Source organism: Perissodus microlepis, chromosome 15 (assembly GCF_051167445.1).
Source record: "Perissodus microlepis isolate ML-2025 ecotype Zambia chromosome 15, ASM5116744v1, whole genome shotgun sequence".
In the NCBI taxonomy this organism is placed as follows: domain Eukaryota; kingdom Metazoa; phylum Chordata; class Actinopteri; order Cichliformes; family Cichlidae; genus Perissodus; species Perissodus microlepis.
In genome coordinates this window covers 8,846,170-8,865,402 of record NC_140475.1, presented here as the reverse complement: position 1 = coordinate 8,865,402, position 19,233 = coordinate 8,846,170, and the positions used below count along the sequence as shown (strand labels likewise).

The 19,233-nt window shown below is 40.3% G+C and overlaps 2 protein-coding genes across 4 annotated transcripts; one reads left to right on the top strand and one right to left on the bottom strand.

The window, feature by feature from the left end:
- Nucleotides 1-221: 221 nt before the first annotated feature.
- Nucleotides 222-5,346, top strand: baalcb (BAALC binder of MAP3K1 and KLF4 b). 3 transcript variants are annotated; one of them, XM_084953613.1, is made up of 5 exons: nucleotides 222-482; nucleotides 1,002-1,177; nucleotides 1,421-1,634; nucleotides 2,870-3,069; nucleotides 4,515-5,346. In XM_084953613.1, the coding sequence occupies exons 3-5, from the start codon at nucleotides 1,454-1,456 to the stop codon at nucleotides 4,677-4,679; spliced, it is 546 nt and encodes a 181-aa protein (XP_084809739.1). In that variant the 5' UTR covers nucleotides 222-482; nucleotides 1,002-1,177; nucleotides 1,421-1,453; the 3' UTR covers nucleotides 4,680-5,346. The 3 variants fall into 3 exon arrangements, with proteins under 3 accessions (XP_084809739.1, XP_084809736.1, XP_084809738.1); XM_084953610.1 differs by having other exon boundaries at nucleotides 222-512; XM_084953612.1 differs by having other exon boundaries at nucleotides 222-535.
- Nucleotides 4,470-9,947, bottom strand: nme6 (NME/NM23 nucleoside diphosphate kinase 6). The gene is made up of 6 exons (XM_084953609.1): nucleotides 9,658-9,947; nucleotides 9,321-9,423; nucleotides 7,758-7,860; nucleotides 7,508-7,547; nucleotides 6,703-6,863; nucleotides 4,470-5,651 (listed from the first exon to the last, which is right to left on the bottom strand). Exons 2-6 carry the CDS (start codon nucleotides 9,411-9,413, stop codon nucleotides 5,500-5,502), a joined length of 549 nt encoding a protein of 182 aa, XP_084809735.1. The 5' UTR covers nucleotides 9,414-9,423; nucleotides 9,658-9,947; the 3' UTR covers nucleotides 4,470-5,499.
- Nucleotides 9,948-19,233: the final 9,286 nt, after the last annotated feature.

Here is a 19,233-nt window from a genome sequence, read left to right as displayed (position 1 = left end):
AGTAATAGTAGAAGTAGTAGTTTTTGTCAGGACTGTAAAGGCCGCATAGACAAGAAATTTGGAATCAGATACTGTCATAAAATATGAAATGAAATAAATAAAGTGCAACTCATTTCGTGGTTATCAAACAAAAGTCAATCAACGCTCGCAGAGGACCTTTATTTTATTTTGAAGTTTACCTGGCAACAGCTGAGGTAATACTTTGATTTTTTTTTTCTGCTTGAATTCAAGTACACCCCCTCATCCTCAGGACGAGGATGGACGCTTTAACATACACCGCTCCGCCACAGATCCGCCGTTCAGTGTGTTTACAGGAGGATGAATGAAGAGGCTGGGGCTGGTGGTGCAGCAGCGTGCGGACGCGCAGCGTGTTACCGCCTGTGCTCGTGTCGCTAGTATTATTATTATTATTATTATTATTATTATTATTAACAGTGTGTTTCTGGTTTGACTGGCAGACGACACGCTGGAAAAGCACCGAGGCAAGACAAAAACCCGACTTTCCAGCATCCGTAAGCCTTCAGAGATCATCTGTGTTAGTGTCCGGTGTTTGATTCATCTGCATTACAGCGCCATTCGCGTTTCCGTCATACATATTTACATCTCGTCTTTCTGCTTATGTATTTCACGGCAGTGCTGATATTTTTTCCTATGGCCTGTGAAGATGACAGTGACGCGAAAGCTGCCTATGTATCGCCAGCTGACAGATCCATATACTATGATTTATGTGTTTTTCTTCGCTTATATAACAGCCTATATGCGACTTTATGGCTTTACAGCAGCGCTCTCCACCTACATGATCTGAAGGGGGGGGGCTAAATAAGTTAAACAGGACGGTATAAAGAGCCCGAAGACCTGACGGCGAACGGCTAATTCAGTGTCTGACAATCAGTGCAACCGAGATTTTATTTACATGCAATTTGAGGAAGACTTGATTTTGCAATACGTAGACAGATAGAAAAACACACATTTCAATAACTTCTCTCATTTCTCTCCTGTAGATTTGAACACGGTCTCCCTGGTCTACTTAATAATCAGAAGATGCTGCTTAAACAAACCTAAACATAGCTGAGTTAACACAGGGTGGGACCACATAATCTGCTCTCTGAAGGATAGAAGTTGATGCATACTAACTGTATGAGGGCCCTCAGCTTCTCCCACAGCTGTGTGCTGTGCTGTAAGTATGTGTTTGTGTCATATCTCTCATATGAGAGAATAAAGTGCATAAATAAGTGTATTTGGATGACTCCTGTGTTGCAGAGGTCTGGTTGTTCACTCACAGTGCACAGCAGGCAGACTGAGTAATTATCTCATCATTTTTAAGTCATTTAGATTGTTTTGCAGTGCATGTCGTGTAAAGAACTGGATCAGTAAACACACACTTAACATCACAGTTTCCTGTGATTCAAATCACTTCCAGTGTGAATCTTTTTGAGCTGGGAAGTGAAGAGCCATGGGCTGTGGGGGCAGCAGAACTGACGCTTTGGAGCCTCGCTACCTGGAGAGCTGGACAAAAGAGACGGAGTCGACATGGCTGACGAGCACAGACACAGATATCCCCTTGTCATCCATCCAGAGCATCCCCTCTGAGAACTCAGAGGCTGGCTTCACTTCTGAGAAAACAATCAGCCCTGGTAAGAAGAATGAATTACCGTATGGCTGAGCAGATGGGTGAATGAATACTGAATTAATCTCTTAACCGGAGCAGGCATTAATTTAACCTGCTGAAAAGAAATATCCTTGATTACTGTATGAAGAAATATAAAGGGGGGTGGGAGGCTCCCCCATCAGAATTTAATATATCTGTAACAGATGATTTTAAATCTGTTTGTTTTTGCATCAATCCGTAGTTTCTAATGCTATTGTTCTACTGCTCTTTTACATGAGTAAGGTACATCCTTAAAATCGCACTGCTGTAAATAATTTGAACATACTAGCAATGATTTGCCCATTCTTTACACTCTTTCTATCAAAACGGAGTGGACTATCTCTTCATGTCAAGGGCTGTGCTGATGCCTGCCTGATTTCAACAAGAATCCATTATGCAGAAGAAAGAAAACAGAAACATGAGTGACAGAGGAAGTATCCACTTTAGAGACCTTTGTTCTTCTAGTGTGCAGTTAGTTGTATGTGTCTCTACATACAGGTCAGGACATCAGAAACAGATAAATCTCTTAGATGTATCCTCTTCTTTTCTTTGAAGCCAAGGGGAGATGAGTCAGTAAATGGGGATGATAGGCCGCTTCAAAAGCCACTGTGCTCAAACAGGGCTCAGCTCTCATGGCAACAGATACAGGCATGAGTGAATGCAGGGAGAGGAGCCTTGATGTAATTGTGAAGGCAAATTGACTTGAGCTTCAATGTGGAGAGATAAAACAGACCCAAAATTGGCTAAATTAATCAGCAGCTGGGAACCAAACAGATTTTTATGATAATAATCATAATAAGTTGTGGTTCAGTATGTCTAGAGAAAATATTCATTAAAATGTCCTCATTTCGTGTTTTGGTTTTGTCCAACCTGCACCATATGTCATCTGTCATCATTAGACACATGATCACACATTAACGAGGAGATGAGGTGTACACACATCTGTAAAATGCAAACATCGACTACCTGCGAGTAACTGATCACAGTTCACGCCTCCACAGTACCATCAAGTTGGTTCAGTGTAAGACAACTAAGTTGTCAATATGTAATCGCTACAGTTTCATTTACCAATGACTTCTAACAGAAGCTAATTGTGGCATAGCGGTTATCTTATCAAGCTGAAATTGATTAACTTCAAGAGAAAAAAAAAGAAAATTCATAGAAATGTATAAAAGCTACAAACACATAAGCAGACATAGCTGAACCTCTACATCTTTACAGTTCCAGATTTCTTTGAAGACGGCCTCCCACCACCGGCTCAGGCCTACCTAAAGGTCTGCTCGGCCATGTCTGAAGCCAGCCTGAACGATGTGAAGCCCAGCAGCACACCAACAGCACTGGGCTCTCCGCGGCAGGACACGACGATGCCTTCTTCTGGAACCACAGTGCAGCGCAGAAGTGTTTTACACACTGAAGAGATTGTAAGCCTTTCCTTCTGTAATGTGTTTAAATGTGCTCGAGACAGCTCACAGCATCACAGCACCTTTTTTTCCCTGCAACACTGACCTACATCTAAGGTTTGGCACATCAAACATTTCGTTTCACATTTTGAGCTAAACACATTCATACAATCACTTCTAAGATTTTGCCTTTGGTTTTATTGATCACTGTCTAGGTATTAAATAAGCTGGAAAATTATGTTTTCAAGCACGTCATTGAAACTTGTTAGAAAGCTATCTGACAAATCACAGGCAGACCATTTATTTTAATAGTATGTCAAAGACAAGAAATGTGATGTGTGGAGTGCCTCAAGGTACCTGTTTGGGACCACTGTTAGTTTTGGATTTTATTAACGATTCTTTTTTTTAAATTTTTAATATCTCAATTGATATGTTAGATATTTGAAGGCAGTAGAAAATTGGATGAAAGATAATAAACTGATGTTTAATGTTAGCAAACCAAAGTGTATGGTAATGCAGGTATCAACCAAAAACAAAACAAATACTTAAGCTTAGGTAATAATAATATTCCCATGGAACAGTTGCAGACCACGAGAGAAACTGATTAGGTAGAAAAGTGGATTGTAAATTAACATGGTCGAAACATACTGATATTATAATTTAATAAGTAATATAGGTAGAGGTCTGTCAGTGGTGTGGTTTAAACATTAATGACACCAGAGGCTATAAAACATGTTTTAAATCAATTTGTTCTGTCGCAGTTCGATTATTGAAGTGTAATCTGGTTGAGTGCTTCATCAAAAGAAATTTTAAAAAGTGCACACAGAAAACAATTTACAGAACTATGATAGGATAGAACTCCTTACCAGTTTATATTATGCAACAGAGTACTAAAGATGAATTTAAATATTTGTTAAGACATGAAGACAGAGACATTACGTGAAAAGGGAAAGACCATCTATGAATCGAGGAGGGGGCCAAAGGGTACATCTTTCACCATCTTACAATGCTGTGATGGTAGCCATTCCCCAACTCTCTGTGAATGGTACTTATGGCCATTGACCAATGGTCTTTGATCAGTGGTTGTTTATCAATGGTCATGACAATTTGCATATTAATGATCAAGGAACTGACCTGTCAACCTATTGTTCATTCAGTGGGCTGTTTTCAGTTACTGTGCAAATGTACTGTTTATAAGGTTGGGGTAACCTGCAGTCAGCTGAGACTGAAGAAGTCACTTGGATGCAATGAAGTAATGCAGATGTTGACTATCGCTTCTTTTGGTGTCCTTTTATAAACTAGTTTTATGTTCTGCGAAATTCAGTGCTGTCTGTATAAGCAGAATTGGCTTGTTTTACACTGACAAGTTGTTGATGTTGGCTTGAGTGTGTAGGACCCCAGGTAGAATATTTACCACACTGTCAGTATTTCAGTGTTTTTATTGTCCATTTATTCTCCATTAACAGACAAAATGGCAGGACAATCGGATGTCGACCAAGCAGGTGACCATTACAGTCACCCAGAGCATCCACCAGGTGGACAAGAACGGGAAGGTGAAGAAGTCCCTCACGACATATGAGGTCATGAAACCAGTGGAAGCTATCAAACAGGTGGCAACACAAAACACCTGAGTGCAGGGGGACATTGGAAGAAGCCAAAAAATGAAAATAATTATGACTGTGAAAGAAATCGAACAGGTTTTGTGGTCTGACAGGTGTCGAAAGCACAAAAATCAGATTTCTAGTGCATTTAATACTGTACGATGTATGTTTTACTGACATGTTGGAGACTTTTACAATAGACATTTGATCAAACAAGCATGGGGTAACAGGCAAAACAAAACGTGGTATGTTACAGCGAATGTCATATTAAAAGCAATTGTAGTATAGTACAGCTGACAGCTTGTTTCCACATCAGTGTAAAGAAATCATTGCTTAGCACTGAACTCGAAAATAGTTTAATCCAGAGTATTTTCACATTTTAAGATGTGGTTGAATATTAACATAGGTGTAAAACTATTACTGCAATATTATTTAATATGATATAAATGTTTCATAGTTTTGTTACTTGGCATTGATGCACCATTTGTAGTCGCTGCTGTCCTACAAAGCAAAAGGCTCAGGAAACTGACTGTGATGATTGCACTATTTACAGTGAAGCCTGGACGGAGGTTTGTGATAATAAAAAAGAAAAAGCGCTCACGAACAGCATCGTGTTTTGTAAGATATCGAGGTTACTTTTTAAAATTCTGTCATTATTTGTGTTTTCTAATGATAATAAATTACACACCGAAATGTACTGTCCTTTTAAAATGAACTCATTTGGCATGCTCAAAGACAATCAGGTAATCATGTGGCCTTCAGCTGAGGTACCTCTGTATACATGTGAGCAATAGATAAACAGTAATAGTCTTTATACTGATGATGTTGACAGCGTTGAGCTGATCTGGTGTCAGCTTGACAATGAAAGCGTATGAATCTGGTTTTGATGGTCATAACGGATCTGCCCTGATCTAAACAATGGCTCCTCCTTTTTCATCCACTCGTCTGCACAGAAGTCTGGGAAGAAGAAAGTAATCTCTCTTTGAGCCGACTCAAGAGAATCTACAGAAAACAATAACAGAATGGAAAATCAAAAATTAGCATAGTAATTACAGGCTTCTTTTTAATTGGTCTAAAAATGTCATTTATGTGCAACCAGACAGACGCGTTACTATAAAATATTAAGATGGATTCCAAGATCTGCTATGGAAATAAACGCAAATCTTAAACATTTCTTACATACTTCTACTTGTTACATGTTCAAAATATAAAAGGTACAATACTGTGCAAAAGTCTTGAGCCTTCAATTCTTTATAGTTTTTTCCCCAAATAAGCCAGACTTATAATAAATCTTATAATAGAAATAGCTCTCCAGGATTTCTGTTTTTCCCTCATTTTCAGTCCAGTCCTTCTACCTGACCATCTTCTGAAGAATGTTTTGGTTGTTTTTTCATGTCCTTCAAAAAGCCTGGAGAACTATTCCTGAAACTACAGAAAGCTGTTTTTGCCTTTTATTTTCATGCATGTTTGCACGTTTCAATAAATCATTGCACCCATTTCCCAATTTTCTAGTGAAACAAAAAGAAAAGAGGAGTGTTTTGCACAGACTATGACTATTCTGTTTTCTGCCCAATGACACCAAACACCATTATAGAAACTGATGGGCTTTAAAAGATGTGAGTCATGTGTAAACCTGGTAACTGCAGGAGTTATAATAATAATGGATTGCATTTATATAGTGCTTTTCGGGGCCCTCAAAGCACTGTACAATTCCACTATTCATTCACTCTCACATTCACACACTGGTGGAGGCAGCTACAGTTGTAGCCACAGCTGCCCTGGGGCAGACTGACAGAAGCGAGGCTGCCATATCGCGCCATCGGCCCCTCTGGCCATCACCAGTAGGCGGTAGGTGAAGTGTCTTGCCCAAGGACACAACGACCGAGACCTTCCGGTTACAAGACGAACTGCCAACTCTTTGAGCCACGATCGCCCCACTATGACCTCTTGCATATGTTTAAGATGATATATTCACAATAATAGATTATTAACATTACGCATATCATTTTGTTATCATTTTTTTAGCATTATGAAGCTTGGGAGCTTTTTTTACCTGAGCCATGAGTTGTGTTCCTTGTGTCTGTGAGTCCAAACTGGCCCCTGATGGAAGCAGGCGAGTTGAATCTGGCTCTGAACACTTTGGTCGGCCCCATCAGTTCTCTCCAGTGGCTTATGGCATCCTCCCTGGCTAAAATGTACGCTCGCATTGGCCCACTGAGGACAAATTTCAACAGCAGTCATGAATCTGACTTTGAACACTGCTGATGTTTTCTAGATAGCAGACCAAAAAAAAACATTGTTCATACAAATCTAATCTATTCGCCCCCAGGACCTCCTGGAAAGACAGTTCAGCCATAAATAAATCTGTTTTAGCTAAACAATGCCAGCTGGTGCGGCATCAAGCTTGACTGGCTGACACACTTGAAGATGCTTCCTATGTTTGCGATATCAATAGCAGCAGTCAGAGAAGGGTTGCTGTAGCAACTACTGCTTCACTGCTGTGAGCAGACAAAAAAAAAGACAAAGTAATTACAAACACCTTTACCAATCCAATGGAGGCTCGCAGCGGGAGGACCTATTGTGAGTGGTCTGCATAGCGATATTTAGGCTACTGCACCAGGGAATTGTGTTCTAAACACGGATAACTGAAACTCCTGTTGTCCTGTTTTGGGAAAATCGTTTACTGGTGCCTTACTGAGCATGAAATTGGAGTGCTATCAGCAGAGGCGCTGATGGCTCTCCATCCATTATTCCATTTAAAATACAACACCCAACAACAATCATCCAAACACATAAAATCATAACTCAATCACATGGAGTCAACGAAATGTGTCCATGATATAAGCATGGAGGCTTACCTTGACATGAATTCAACAAGTCTTTGATAGAAGAATCTCCCTGAGATTTGTAAAACAGAAAATAAAGACAAACAAAAAGGAGAAATCAGCTATTCTTCATTTGACAAGACATTTATTTCTTTTAACTGTCATACATACAGTGCACCCTGCAAAAATAGGCTGCCGACTCATTTATTTGGGTACATCATATACTACAGCAGTACTTCTCTCATTTAAGTAAAACTTAAACACAAATGAATTGTTTCCAAACCTGAATGTTCAGCATAAAACCTCTCAGAGTCTTGTCGTCTCCAGACCAGATCTTTGCATCTAACAATCCCAAAGTTGTTGTCTAGAATTCTCTGGTGAAGAGCCTGAAAGACAGAAATCACGATGTTTGTCCTCCAAGTTGCATCAAAACATGACTGGATCAACTTTAGATGCTTTTTCCTACTGTGTGTAGATTTTTTTGCAGAGAAAAAGGTAAAAATTGACAGCTCTGATACAAAAGGTGATCCTCTTGTGCTTTAACTTGAGATAACAATAAAGTAATGCACATTAACAAGTGAAATTAAACCTATCACTGATGGAATATTTTATGATAGACACAGCTGCTTTGATTTTGAAGCGCCCAGGTCTGTGAGGTGAGCAAATGCAGATTCTTTACTACTCAATTAAAGTGATATCAGAACAGATAACATCAATTAATTAATTGCTGTTTTATTTGACAGTGGGTTAAAAAAACAACAATTAAACAGAAAGATATGTTCATTTATGCTTCATTAATTCCAAAAGCTAATCTTTATAGATTAAACAAATAAGGAACACCTTATTTAAATCACACCATGCAAACTGTAAGGCCCTGAGAAAGAGCAACAAATGTTTGAAATCTTGAAAAATGAAAATAATATTCACTGGTCATTTTATTGGGTACATCTGTTCAACTGCTCATTCATCAAATCAGCCAATCACATGGCAGCAAGTTAATAGACATGTAGACATGATGAAAACAAACTGCTGAACTTCAAACAGACCATCAGAATAGATGTATTTCTGAGGTCAGAGGAGGATGGCCAGACTGCTTTGAGCTAATAGGAAGGCAACAGTGACTCAAACAATCGCCCATTACAACCAAGGTCTGCACAAGAGAATTTCACAACATGTTGAACCTTGAAGCAAATGGGCTACAAGAGCAAAAAGAAAACACTGGGTGCCAGTCCTGTCAGCACAGAACAGCAAATTGATTCCACAATTCACACAGGCTCACCTGAACTGGACAACAGAAGAGTGAAAATGTTATCAGGTTCTGATGAGTCTCCATTTCTACTGTAACGTTTGGATGGTAGAGTCAGAATTTGGTGTAAACAACATGAACAAATGGATACATCCTGCCTTGAATGCTTAGTTTAGGCTGATGGTGGTGGTGTAATGAGGGAGATTTTCTTGTAACACTTTTAGTACCAGTTGAACAACACTTAAATGCCACAGCCTGTCTGAGTATTACAACTGTCAGAAAGCTCAAAATATCTCAAACTGGTGTCTTGAACATAGACAATGAGATCACTGCACTCAAATGGCCTCCAAAGATCAGTCACCAGAGCTCAATCCAATAGAGCACCTTTGGGATGTGGGGGAACAAGAGAGTCATCATGAATGTACAGCCAACAAATCTGCAGCAACTGTGTGATGCCATTATGTCAATATCAACCAAAATCTCAGAAGAATGTTTGCAGCACCTTGTTGAATCTGTGGTAGTCTGTAGCTTTCAGACTACAACTTCAACTGTGTAATCTTAGGTCTTAAACTCTGTAACTTAAACATGAGGGCAGCTCACCTCTAGCATCAAAGGATGAGCTACAGCATCTGGTTTGATGACCGCCAGGGTGAGCTGCAGCACTTTGGACAGGCGAGCACTTGTCAGCAACATTATCTAAAGACTGAACAGAAAATACGCCCTCAATGATAAGATCCAACTGCCTAAAAGTACTTAAATTTTTAGTTAAATTAATACAAAACAAACACCACAAGCAACGAAGATGCGACTTCTTTTTCGATTTTTTTATCGTTAATTTACCATTAATATAAATCATATAAATTTAATAAAAATACGAACATTTTCTGCGTGACACAGTTTCCAACACGTCAGTGCTGAGTTCGTGACTGATACTAACCTCTGTTGTGACTTCTGTCCAAAAAAAGAAATAACAATCAGTTTGTAAAGGGGAGCAGAGCAACGGCCACCGACATACTGTTAAATAAAAACGCTGTGCAAATACTGTTGCAAGTAAAAACGCATAATTTTGTGGAGTTAGCGGTTATCTACAACGGTTGCGTGTGAATATAGTCTGCATCCTTGCTTGTCCAATTACACCAAAAACAACGCTAAAAATGTGAAAATTAGCTGAACGAGTCGTTGTTTGGTCTGTCCGTTCGTAAAAAGGGTCCCCAGAAACAGTGCCAGCAGAGTTTGTTCCCCGCGAGAAGAAGTAAAAACATAGATTTCATATCTTATAAATTTTAGTTCTAATAGAAGCTTTTTGGAATTATTTTTCTTGATTTCCACAAAATGTGTATGTAGAATAGGAACGTAACTACACGTAAGTACTGGTATAGGCCTACTGAGATTCCATATATAAATACTGCACTTATTATTGCATTTGGCAGTGGAATGAGACAAATACTTTCCTATTGTTCCCGTATGGGAACGCTAGGAAAATGGAAAAATGTCATCTGGTCAGAAGGCAGTGTCAGAATTTGATGTAAATAACACAAAAGCATGGATCCATAATTCTTTATATAAACTGTTCAGTGTAAACAGTATAATGATGTGGGAGATATTTTCTTGGAAAACTTTAGTACCAACTAAGCATTGCAAAAAAGTCACAGCATGCCTGAGTATTGTTAATGTACAGATAACATTCCATGTCACAAAGATCAAATTATCTCAACAGTAAGTTCACTGTACTCAAACGACTCAAACGACACAGCCACCAGATCTCAATCCACTAAGATGTGGGGGAATTGGAGATTTGCATCATGGATGTGGAGCAGACAAATCTAGAGCAACTGTTTGATGTTGTCATGTCAATATGGACCACAAATTTTTGAGGAATGTTTTCAGCATTTTGTTGAATCTGTGTCCTGGAAAATATAGACAGTTCTGAAGGTGAGGAGTAGGGGAGTGGGTGCAAACCAATACTAACAAAATATACCAGATCAAGTGTCCAGTGAGTGTGCCCTTCTCGTTATTAACGTTTAATTTATAGCAGTATGTTTCCTAGATTATTGGAAGGAAATTCTTTGTACATATACACTAAATAAATATTACACCTGGGTTATCTTGTAAAGCAAAGGACCAGCAGTTCCAAGTATGTGATATAAACAATCGATATAGAGAAATTTCCCTGCACATCAAAGTGAGCGAGAATGTTTCAACATAAAACTGAGACGTTGAGTTCAGCAGCACACTAGCTACAAGCAGGGACTGGAACGAGACAGATTTTTGTCTCTGGTATTTCAACACTGGGGCAGATCAGACATACAGTATGAATTACAAACACAGAGCACATTCCAGCAATGCAAAATGGCCACACCCTTGAAGAGTAGAGAGTGTGTGTGTGTGTGTGTGTGTGTGTGTGTGTGTGTGTGTGTGTGTGTGACATTCAGAGAGACAGAATGGGGGGAGGAGGGTAGTTAGATGTCCCACATAGGTTTCTCCCACCTGCCCATGTCATGTGACTTGGGGTGACAGGACAGCTGTTACCTCCCATGAGAGGGCTGAAGAGGATAAGAAGAGGTGCAGAGTTAAATTGGATATATTTTAAGAGTACAGACTGAAGACCTAAATTCTATGTAACCTGTAGTTTTTGTGTTTTGTATGGCTTTACAACCCATACATATCCATACACATCTTCCACTGACAATAAAGGCATTCAACTCAATCGTCAGGAAGACGTGAGAGAAAAGAAACTTGGATATGAAAGTTGTGTGAGGGTGTTGTGCTGTTTTATGATCACTTGCTTTGCTGTAAATAAATTGCAAATGAAATACTGTTGCTGAGTGACACAAAATACAGGTTATTTTGTATTTTTTACACTTATGATTTTGTCTAAGGTAGGGTGTCAAACATAAGGTGTGAGGATCAAAATCTGCTCAGCGAAGATTCCAGTTGGGCCCACTGGATGACTTGGGAAAATATAACTTTTGTACTTTTAACTATATTTTAATAGCTTTTACAGCTTTTCCTGCTGATAAAGCTCTCCCCTGGAAGCTTTCATACTACACTTAAGTAGATATGTAAAAGATAAACAATAAAATGACAGACAAATTTATGTTTTTCATTGTGGACTATAGAAATTTCATCAATCAACAAAAAACTTAATGTTTTATAAATATAGGACAGTCTGAGCAGTGAGCTACAAGAAAATTGATCATGTATAGAAACTGAGATGTGCTGTTGAAATTACATTTCATCTCATATCAAGATATCTCTGGGATTAAATATGTCGCTAAATGTCTTTACACTGACAGAAAGTGCAGTTTCACTCCTCTGGACCACTTAATATCAAAGTAACCCTCAATGTAAAATGAGTGTGGCATCCCTGGTCTAAGGCATCATGATATCAAATCAAAAATTAACATGACAGGATCAAATGTAGCTGTTCAGCCATGCTTACACAGATATTCTGTACATTTTTAATCAGCAAAATTTTATAATCACATTGGCAATCAGCACCATATTAGCAAGTATTATAAGTGGAAGAAGTCAATACATGTAAGGGTAGCTCAGTTTTACATGCAAAAGTACCCTAGTCGCCCTTTGATCTTGTACTAATGAGTGCACATTTAACACCAGCAAGAATTTTATTATCTTGTTCCAGCAGTCAACAGGATAACCTGAAATACTTTTAGGACCTTACATCCCCCAAATTAGTTTATATGGCTGAACTGTCTGGTTATGGAGATACTGCGAGTTTGATACTATCCGTGTAATATAAGCAGCATTAAATTTACACAACACCAGCGTCTTTTCCAGGAAAAATAGTTTTTTAATGTTAAACTTTTTTTTTTAAACATCAGTCGTTCTTGTATTTCTTTTTAAGCCACACTATCATAATTGCAATTTGAAATGATAAAAATAATTTGTTGTGACCATTTATATACATAAACTGCTCAGAAGTGTTAAAAAATAGTGTTTGTTTCAATCTTGAAATTGTTATTGCCTTAATATGAAATAACTTGTTAAATGTTAATGTTAAAGGATTTTTTTTTTTTCCACAAAGGGCTCCTTCCAATTCTGCCTGTGTCCGCTCAGCATCTCTGCAGATGATGTATTGAGGAGCAGTCACTGAGAAGTACACCAAACTGCCTGAAAAGCAGTTTTCAGATGGTAGAGCGTAACACTTGGACAGAACAGACATTATTGATGCTCACTGCTGACTCTCACTTCAAGTGTTCTCAGCTGGTTGGCTGATTCAGCTGATCCTGCACTCTTTGACCACCATAAAACTCATCTCTGTTTCATCTCTGTGCCACTGCTGCTGTTGCTTCTCTTGCTTCTCTTCCTTCCCTTGCTTCTGGCTCTCCTGCAGTTGTCGTTCCCTTTTGGTGGGAGTCAACTGACAACTGACTTACTCACGACCCCCACGGGTGCTTGGGTGTCCATAGGCTGCTCATTCTTTTGCCAGGAGCCACCGCAAAGTATCACGTGGAAAAGGAATGCTTAATGTGAGGAAAAACTGAGCTTTTGTCATGACCAACTGTGATGGAAATGTGCACAGCATCTTTACGTAGTTACACTGTTTAAAACGAGTGTCAATTATTGATTGATTTATTGAATGTATGCTTATTTTATTGGTTTTAAACTAAATGTGTTATATTTTTACTGCCCTCTTGCTGGTTTTAATTACTATCCTGTTATTCTTTTAATTTTTAGGCTGTATCATTTTTATATCAAGTCCTTTTTTTTAATGGTTTTAATTCATGCACTTGATGATTTCTGTTCCTGTGAATGACTTGATTGTTTTATCAACAATAATGCACATGTTGTTTTAAATAAATATTAAAATAAACTAAATATTTATTAAATACACAACATAGTTGTTAAACCTCATCCAAACTGAGTGGTTCAGTTTAAGAAATTTTACGAGGAAATAATGAGCCTGAACAAGAAACAGTTTAATATCTTCCCTTATAATTACCCTTTATTATCCTCTACAGTGAGGCATTTAGTAAACGTTCCATCTGATTTACTACTATTTATAGACACACATACTGTATATTGATACACAGGAGGATGTATGGTGTCACATCGCCTTCAGGTATTGGTTTCTATGACAAGAAACATTCACAAAGTGATCCAGTTATTATTTAAAAGACTTACTCTGTATGACAGTGTTTAACAAACTTATTAGACCAAAAACTTGTTTAAAAAAATCATATTTTTATTTATTAGGCAGAATTAAAACCTGAAATCAGGTTTTCAGAAACCCCTAAAACAGATTTTTCTGTTCAGAAATGAAAATAAATAAATATAATTTGGCATCTTAATCTAAAACTAAAAACATTTTGTCAAATAGTCGATTTGAAAATTCATGGATAACAACAATAGTTACATTTTAGCACTCAAAACATCATTTTGATTAAAGAGCTGGCACATACTGGTGGATTAACCATTACAGAAACATTCCAACAAGTCATTTTAGTAATTACTAATACTAATAGATGTTATGATTTTTAATATTAGCAGTTAGATATGCTTGCCTGCGAAGTCATTTCAGCCTGTCATTGCCATTATGTAATTGAGCTCCCAAAACATCCTACCATGCTTTGGTACAATAGCACAGTGAATATGATCGTTTAATAAAATTGTACTTAATTTGTCCCCTGCTATCGTCCAAAATCAGACCTCATGTGTCACCTCTGACTGCTGCAGTAGGCCCTTCTAGGGTGACACAGGCTCCAGTGTAACACCCAGAACCCTTTCATGTCCTAACTGTCGGGCTGGTGAGAAAAGTGTGGGATGTGTTTCCTGTTTTGGCACCATGGGATGGCTTCAGTAACAGACTGAAGCCTAGTCCCAAGCACCTCGAGGCAACTGTTGTGGTGATTTGGTGCCATATAAATAAAACTGACTTGAATTGAATTACTTAGGGTGCCACATTAATAACAAGCTTTTTTCTCTGTGTTGGTGAAATGAAATAAAAACTGTTTGCCGTTTCCTAACCAAACACCAAACAATAAAGACGCTGACGTCACCAACTGCTGCATTTCCTCACTCCTAAATCTCACAGCCTCAGAGCATCCGTTTAAATCCTTCTGTCCTCTCCTTGAATCATGTGGGCGAGTTTCCTTCACCTCTCCATCACCTGTTCTCTCTTTCAGCATAAATGCTGCTGACCTTTGACCTTTCTGCTCCACTGCTTCACCACACGGACCGGGCTTCCTTTGGCAGCTGCGTCAACCTCGATGCTGGCAACTGCTGTGCCCAGGGAAGGACAGAGAGCGCCATTAATATCAGACCACGTAATGAGTCAGCAGCACAGTACCGTCTTACCATTGTCAGGATTAAGCAGCTCACTATTGCTTTTTCAACTAGGCCAGCTCCTAATCTTTTTAGTGTGCCTTTAGAATACATCAAAAAATGTATGTGAATTTTTTAGACACTTGAAGCTATTATCTGTTGCCATGATGGCCATTTTACAATCTGAAATCCCAGTTTTAGTCTTACTTCTAAGTTATTTGTTGTTAAGTTATTAAGTTATTTATTAACCCCACCCCTCCACCCTCACCTCCCACCACCACCCCCATCTCCCCCCCCACTACCTCCTACAGGAGCTTTCCTGCTAAAAGAGGTGGGGGTCACTCCGTCTGCGTGTGCATGCGCAAGATCTGGTCTGGTGTCAGCTGCCACTTTATTTATACCAATAGAATTCCATATTATCCGCTGTTGAAGAAACTGCTCTGGAGTTCATCATTCAAAGCTCCTGTCTGCTGTCCTGAGGGAAATTATTTCCTCCTGCCAAGTGAAGTGTGTTGTGACCTCCCCAGAAGCAGTGGGACACTGGCAGCAGGGCAGATGGGTATGACAGAGGGGAGCAAAGTGATTAGCAAACGGGGGCCCCGGTATGTGAACGGTAGTTAAAAATAACCTCCCTAGCCCGATTTGAAGATAACATGTAGCTCGGGGACTTAAGCCCCTTCACTGACTTTCCCCCATGTTGATTTAATTGATCTCAAAATTGGTGAGCAAGTCAAAATCCTATCATCCAGTGTCCATGTTTACAGTGAGTTTTGGAAGTATAAAGGATCACCAGACTGGATGACTGGAAGTCAAATAAAAAAAAACAAAACAGAAAAGGTGTAGACAGATGAAAAAAAAATCAGAGGGTAAGGTGAGCTCTTCTGAATGATGCATGACACATGATGAAGGAGAAACAGATGATTAGATGAGAGCTTTCGCTGGCAAAGCCCCGGCCTGTGCGCCAGTATGTGACAGTGATCAGCTGTTCCCGCAAAAGAGGAACACAAGGATTATGATTTGTGTCTTTACCATCGTGTCCGGTGCGAGCGACCAAGAATTCACTCAGCAACAAAAGTCACCCGATATTCCAAGCGCTCAGATGTAACAAGCAAGGCCGTGGCACATCGCTGGCATTAGTGGAAATGTTGCATTTGTGATACACCCTGGCTCGGCGCCATGGGAAATATTGAACAACTGTCGAATTTAGACAACATCCTGTGGGGTGAAAAAAAAAACGGGAGCCACAAAGATGCAGCCAGGTTGCTATTTGTGGATGGCAAGTGCCTCGAAAATAGCGAGAGCGTTAGGTTTCAATATAAGCCCCTCTCTCTGAGCTTGAGCTTTCTGTGAATGAGGCCCGGGTTCCTATCACACCCAACCCCAGCGCTGATTTTAGAACACAGGTGTTGACCTTAGTGGAGCAGCTTGTGCTTGCTGCAGAGGAAAATGAACCCCCTGAGCCTGGGCCTGTTTGCCTCTACACTGCTGGGGATCAGTGCGTGTAGATGCTTCAGAGCTGTCACACCTTCAGACCTGTCATTCTATACGGCAGCACGTATCCTGAGAAAAGACATATTCTTCCAGGCTTTGGATTTTTGCCTCCTAAAGTGGCTCATTTCACATCGAGTGCTTGCGTTCTAAGAGTCATGGTGGCAGAATGGTCATCTTGTGGCCACTGAAGAATTTATTGCTTTCTTTTTATGATGCCACAGGAGCACCTATATATCCTACTGGCCGTGCTTCGTGGACAGAGGTTTACTTTACAGTTTGTCAAAGCATTTGCCACATTTGGTGCACTGTGAAGCACACAGGCTTCTTATCATGTGATGTCTCCCAAAGGGACCTGTTTCAGTTGCCCAAATCACCGCATAAAGGGGCCTGAAATGTTATTTTGTGAACTTGATAAGCACAAACGTCACTTTTTCCTCCCCTGTAAACGATGCAATGAAGCTAAAGTGAATCAAAGAAACCAAAGAGGGCTGAAACTCAACCTTGGCTTCGGCTGTGACTCACAGCCTGCCGTAACTGCTGCTCTGACTGTACCCCCAGGCCCAGTGAAACACGCCCCTCTTGCAGTTGCTTCCTTGTTTCTCCCTGTATCCCCTTTTCTTTTCTTTTCCCTTTCTTTTTTTTTAATCCAAAAAGGAGCCATTGACATTCGGTGTAAAATAGAGGCAGGGTGGGGTGGGGGGGGGGCCTGAACAGAGGAACGGCAGGGGTGTAGGATGTCTCGAGCCCAGTGTGAACAGCTGAGAGGTGTGATTTCACAGGCTGGCTCCCCTCTGTCAAAGCGCTGATTGGGCCGGACAGGAGGCGCAGGAGAGGCCCGGGCTTCTAAAGGACACTAACAGGTGGGAGGCCGCATTGGAGGGGGCCGCTCCTGGAGCCATAGAAAAGGCCGATCTGCAAGGCCTGCTGTGGGCACAATCCACTGACCAGATACAGAGGAGGATGGGTGATCACAGGAGAACTGAGGGTGAAGCCGGGGAGTGGTTCTCAGAAAGCGGAGGGTTAGTTTCATGAGCTTGGCTTTAAAGGGTGGATAAAAGGCAGAGGACAACTTCAGGGATGAGGAGTAAGGTTGGTCTCAGTTTTGTCTGTTTTTGAATCACTCCTGTGATTTCTCCTTCTAAAACTTTAGTTCACAGCGCAGGAAGAGACAAAGTCATATGTCAGGCAACAAAATCATCGGGTTACTGTGATTGTGTGGTTTCAGCTTAACTTCAGCACAATATGAGTAAAAATCTGGTATCAAACCAGCTTTCTCTCACTTTTACTGAAGACACAGCACAACATGGCAGCCAGTTGTGTCAGGTGAGGGGAAGCTGTGGTGTGATGCAGGAAAGAATCAGGAAATCTGGTGCCTCTCAGACGAGTCGTCCTAGTCTAATTACAGTAGACGAGACAGACTTTCTGGTGGCCATTTGGTTCAGAAGTGTTTAGATTTATCAAGGAAGTCACCACTTGTGAAGGAGAGGTGGACTGAGGCCTTCATCTTAACCCCATTTACTCACCGTGAGAAAACCACAAGAGGAGGCGCAAGGAGACCAGACGAAGGTGAGTAAAACACATTTTTTTAAAAATCAGCTCAAGCTATTTTAATAAGGGGTTGCGATTAAAATGAATTGAATTTTTTCCGCTCTTAAGGATCACTTGACACAACTGTCGGCATCACGTTGACTTGGCATGGCACGATGTTTGGGAAATAAAAAAAGGACGATGACCTTTGTTTGATGGGAGTCGGTATTTGCCTCACCCGCCTGAGTTATTTAAACTCATTTCAGCAGCATCACACTGGCATTATCCATCAAGTATCTGCCAGTATGATCAGTCCAGTCATCTGTCAGTGTCAGAAAATTCACTTTTTACTTGTCTAATAAAACAATGGTCAGGTTTAACCCATACAAATTAAAAAGGAATTTCCTCTTCCTTGCTTCTAGCATCATGGAGATGATAGAAGCCACCATTCTGTGCCTCTCACGCTCCATTTTTCCTTTATTCACTCACTCACTCTGTCACAGTTAACCGCTGTTAAGCCGGTTCTTCCCGCTACTCTTCACGCGTGGCTATGAAAGGGTGCTTTGTGTCTCGAGGAGCAGCGAATCCAGTTGTTCTCCCTTGTGAGCACATGCTTCCTTATATCCCCATATTAATACGCCACTTATGGAATGTAAGGAAGTGTGTGGTTTCAAGGGGACCTGAGCATCGACGTCGACATTTCTCATATTGTTCTTTCATTTGTCTTCATTCAGAAAATTGTGTGAGGGTGTCTGTCTACTTTATATATGTGTGTGTGTGTTTGTGTGTGTTGTGTAAAGAGCTATACAAATACAGGCCATTAACCATTTACCATTTGGGGGGTGTCAGAGTTCATGAACATGTGTGTGTGTGTGTTTGTGTGGCAGGACAACAGGTGAAAGGCCTGTTCCCTCTCCTTCAGCTCAGGCACGTGTGCAGTTAGCATTACTCCCAGGGCCGCTGATCGGGTCTCAGGGACTTCTTGAAAAATTCCTGCCCTGCCCCAACTGCTGACAGTCAAGGAGGATTGACAGAGCACAGCTGTCACCCATTATAGCAACCGCAGAGCTCTCAAAAAGGGAAGAGGGGAGGGAAGGGCAGAGATGCAGGAGCTGTCACTGAGGGTGAAAGTTCACTGCCATGGGCTGGATTTGGAAGGAAACGGAGAGATGTCACCGGCTGTCAGAGTTCTCAAGCCTCTAAATAG

What these genes read in the sequence shown, in the direction of transcription:
- baalcb (XM_084953613.1), top strand. Translation starts at nt 1,454, where the DNA reads ATGGGCTGTGGGGGCAGCAGAACTGACGCTTTGGAGCCTCGCTACCTG. An exon ending in TGAGAAAACAATCAGCCCTG is followed by an intron (nt 1,635 to 2,869) that starts GTAAGAAGAATG and finishes ACATCTTTACAG; the next exon opens with TTCCAGATTTCTTTGAAGAC. An exon ending in TTTTACACACTGAAGAGATT is followed by an intron (nt 3,070 to 4,514) that starts GTAAGCCTTTCC and finishes CTCCATTAACAG; the next exon opens with ACAAAATGGCAGGACAATCG.
- nme6 (XM_084953609.1), bottom strand. Translation starts at nt 9,413, where the DNA reads ATGTTGCTGACAAGTGCTCGCCTGTCCAAAGTGCTGCAGCTCACCCTG. An exon ending in CTCATCCTTTGATGCTAGAG is followed by an intron (nt 7,861 to 9,320) that starts GTGAGCTGCCCT and finishes TCTGTCTTTCAG; the next exon opens with GCTCTTCACCAGAGAATTCT. An exon ending in GTTTTATGCTGAACATTCAG is followed by an intron (nt 7,548 to 7,757) that starts GTTTGGAAACAA and finishes TACAAATCTCAG; the next exon opens with GGAGATTCTTCTATCAAAGA.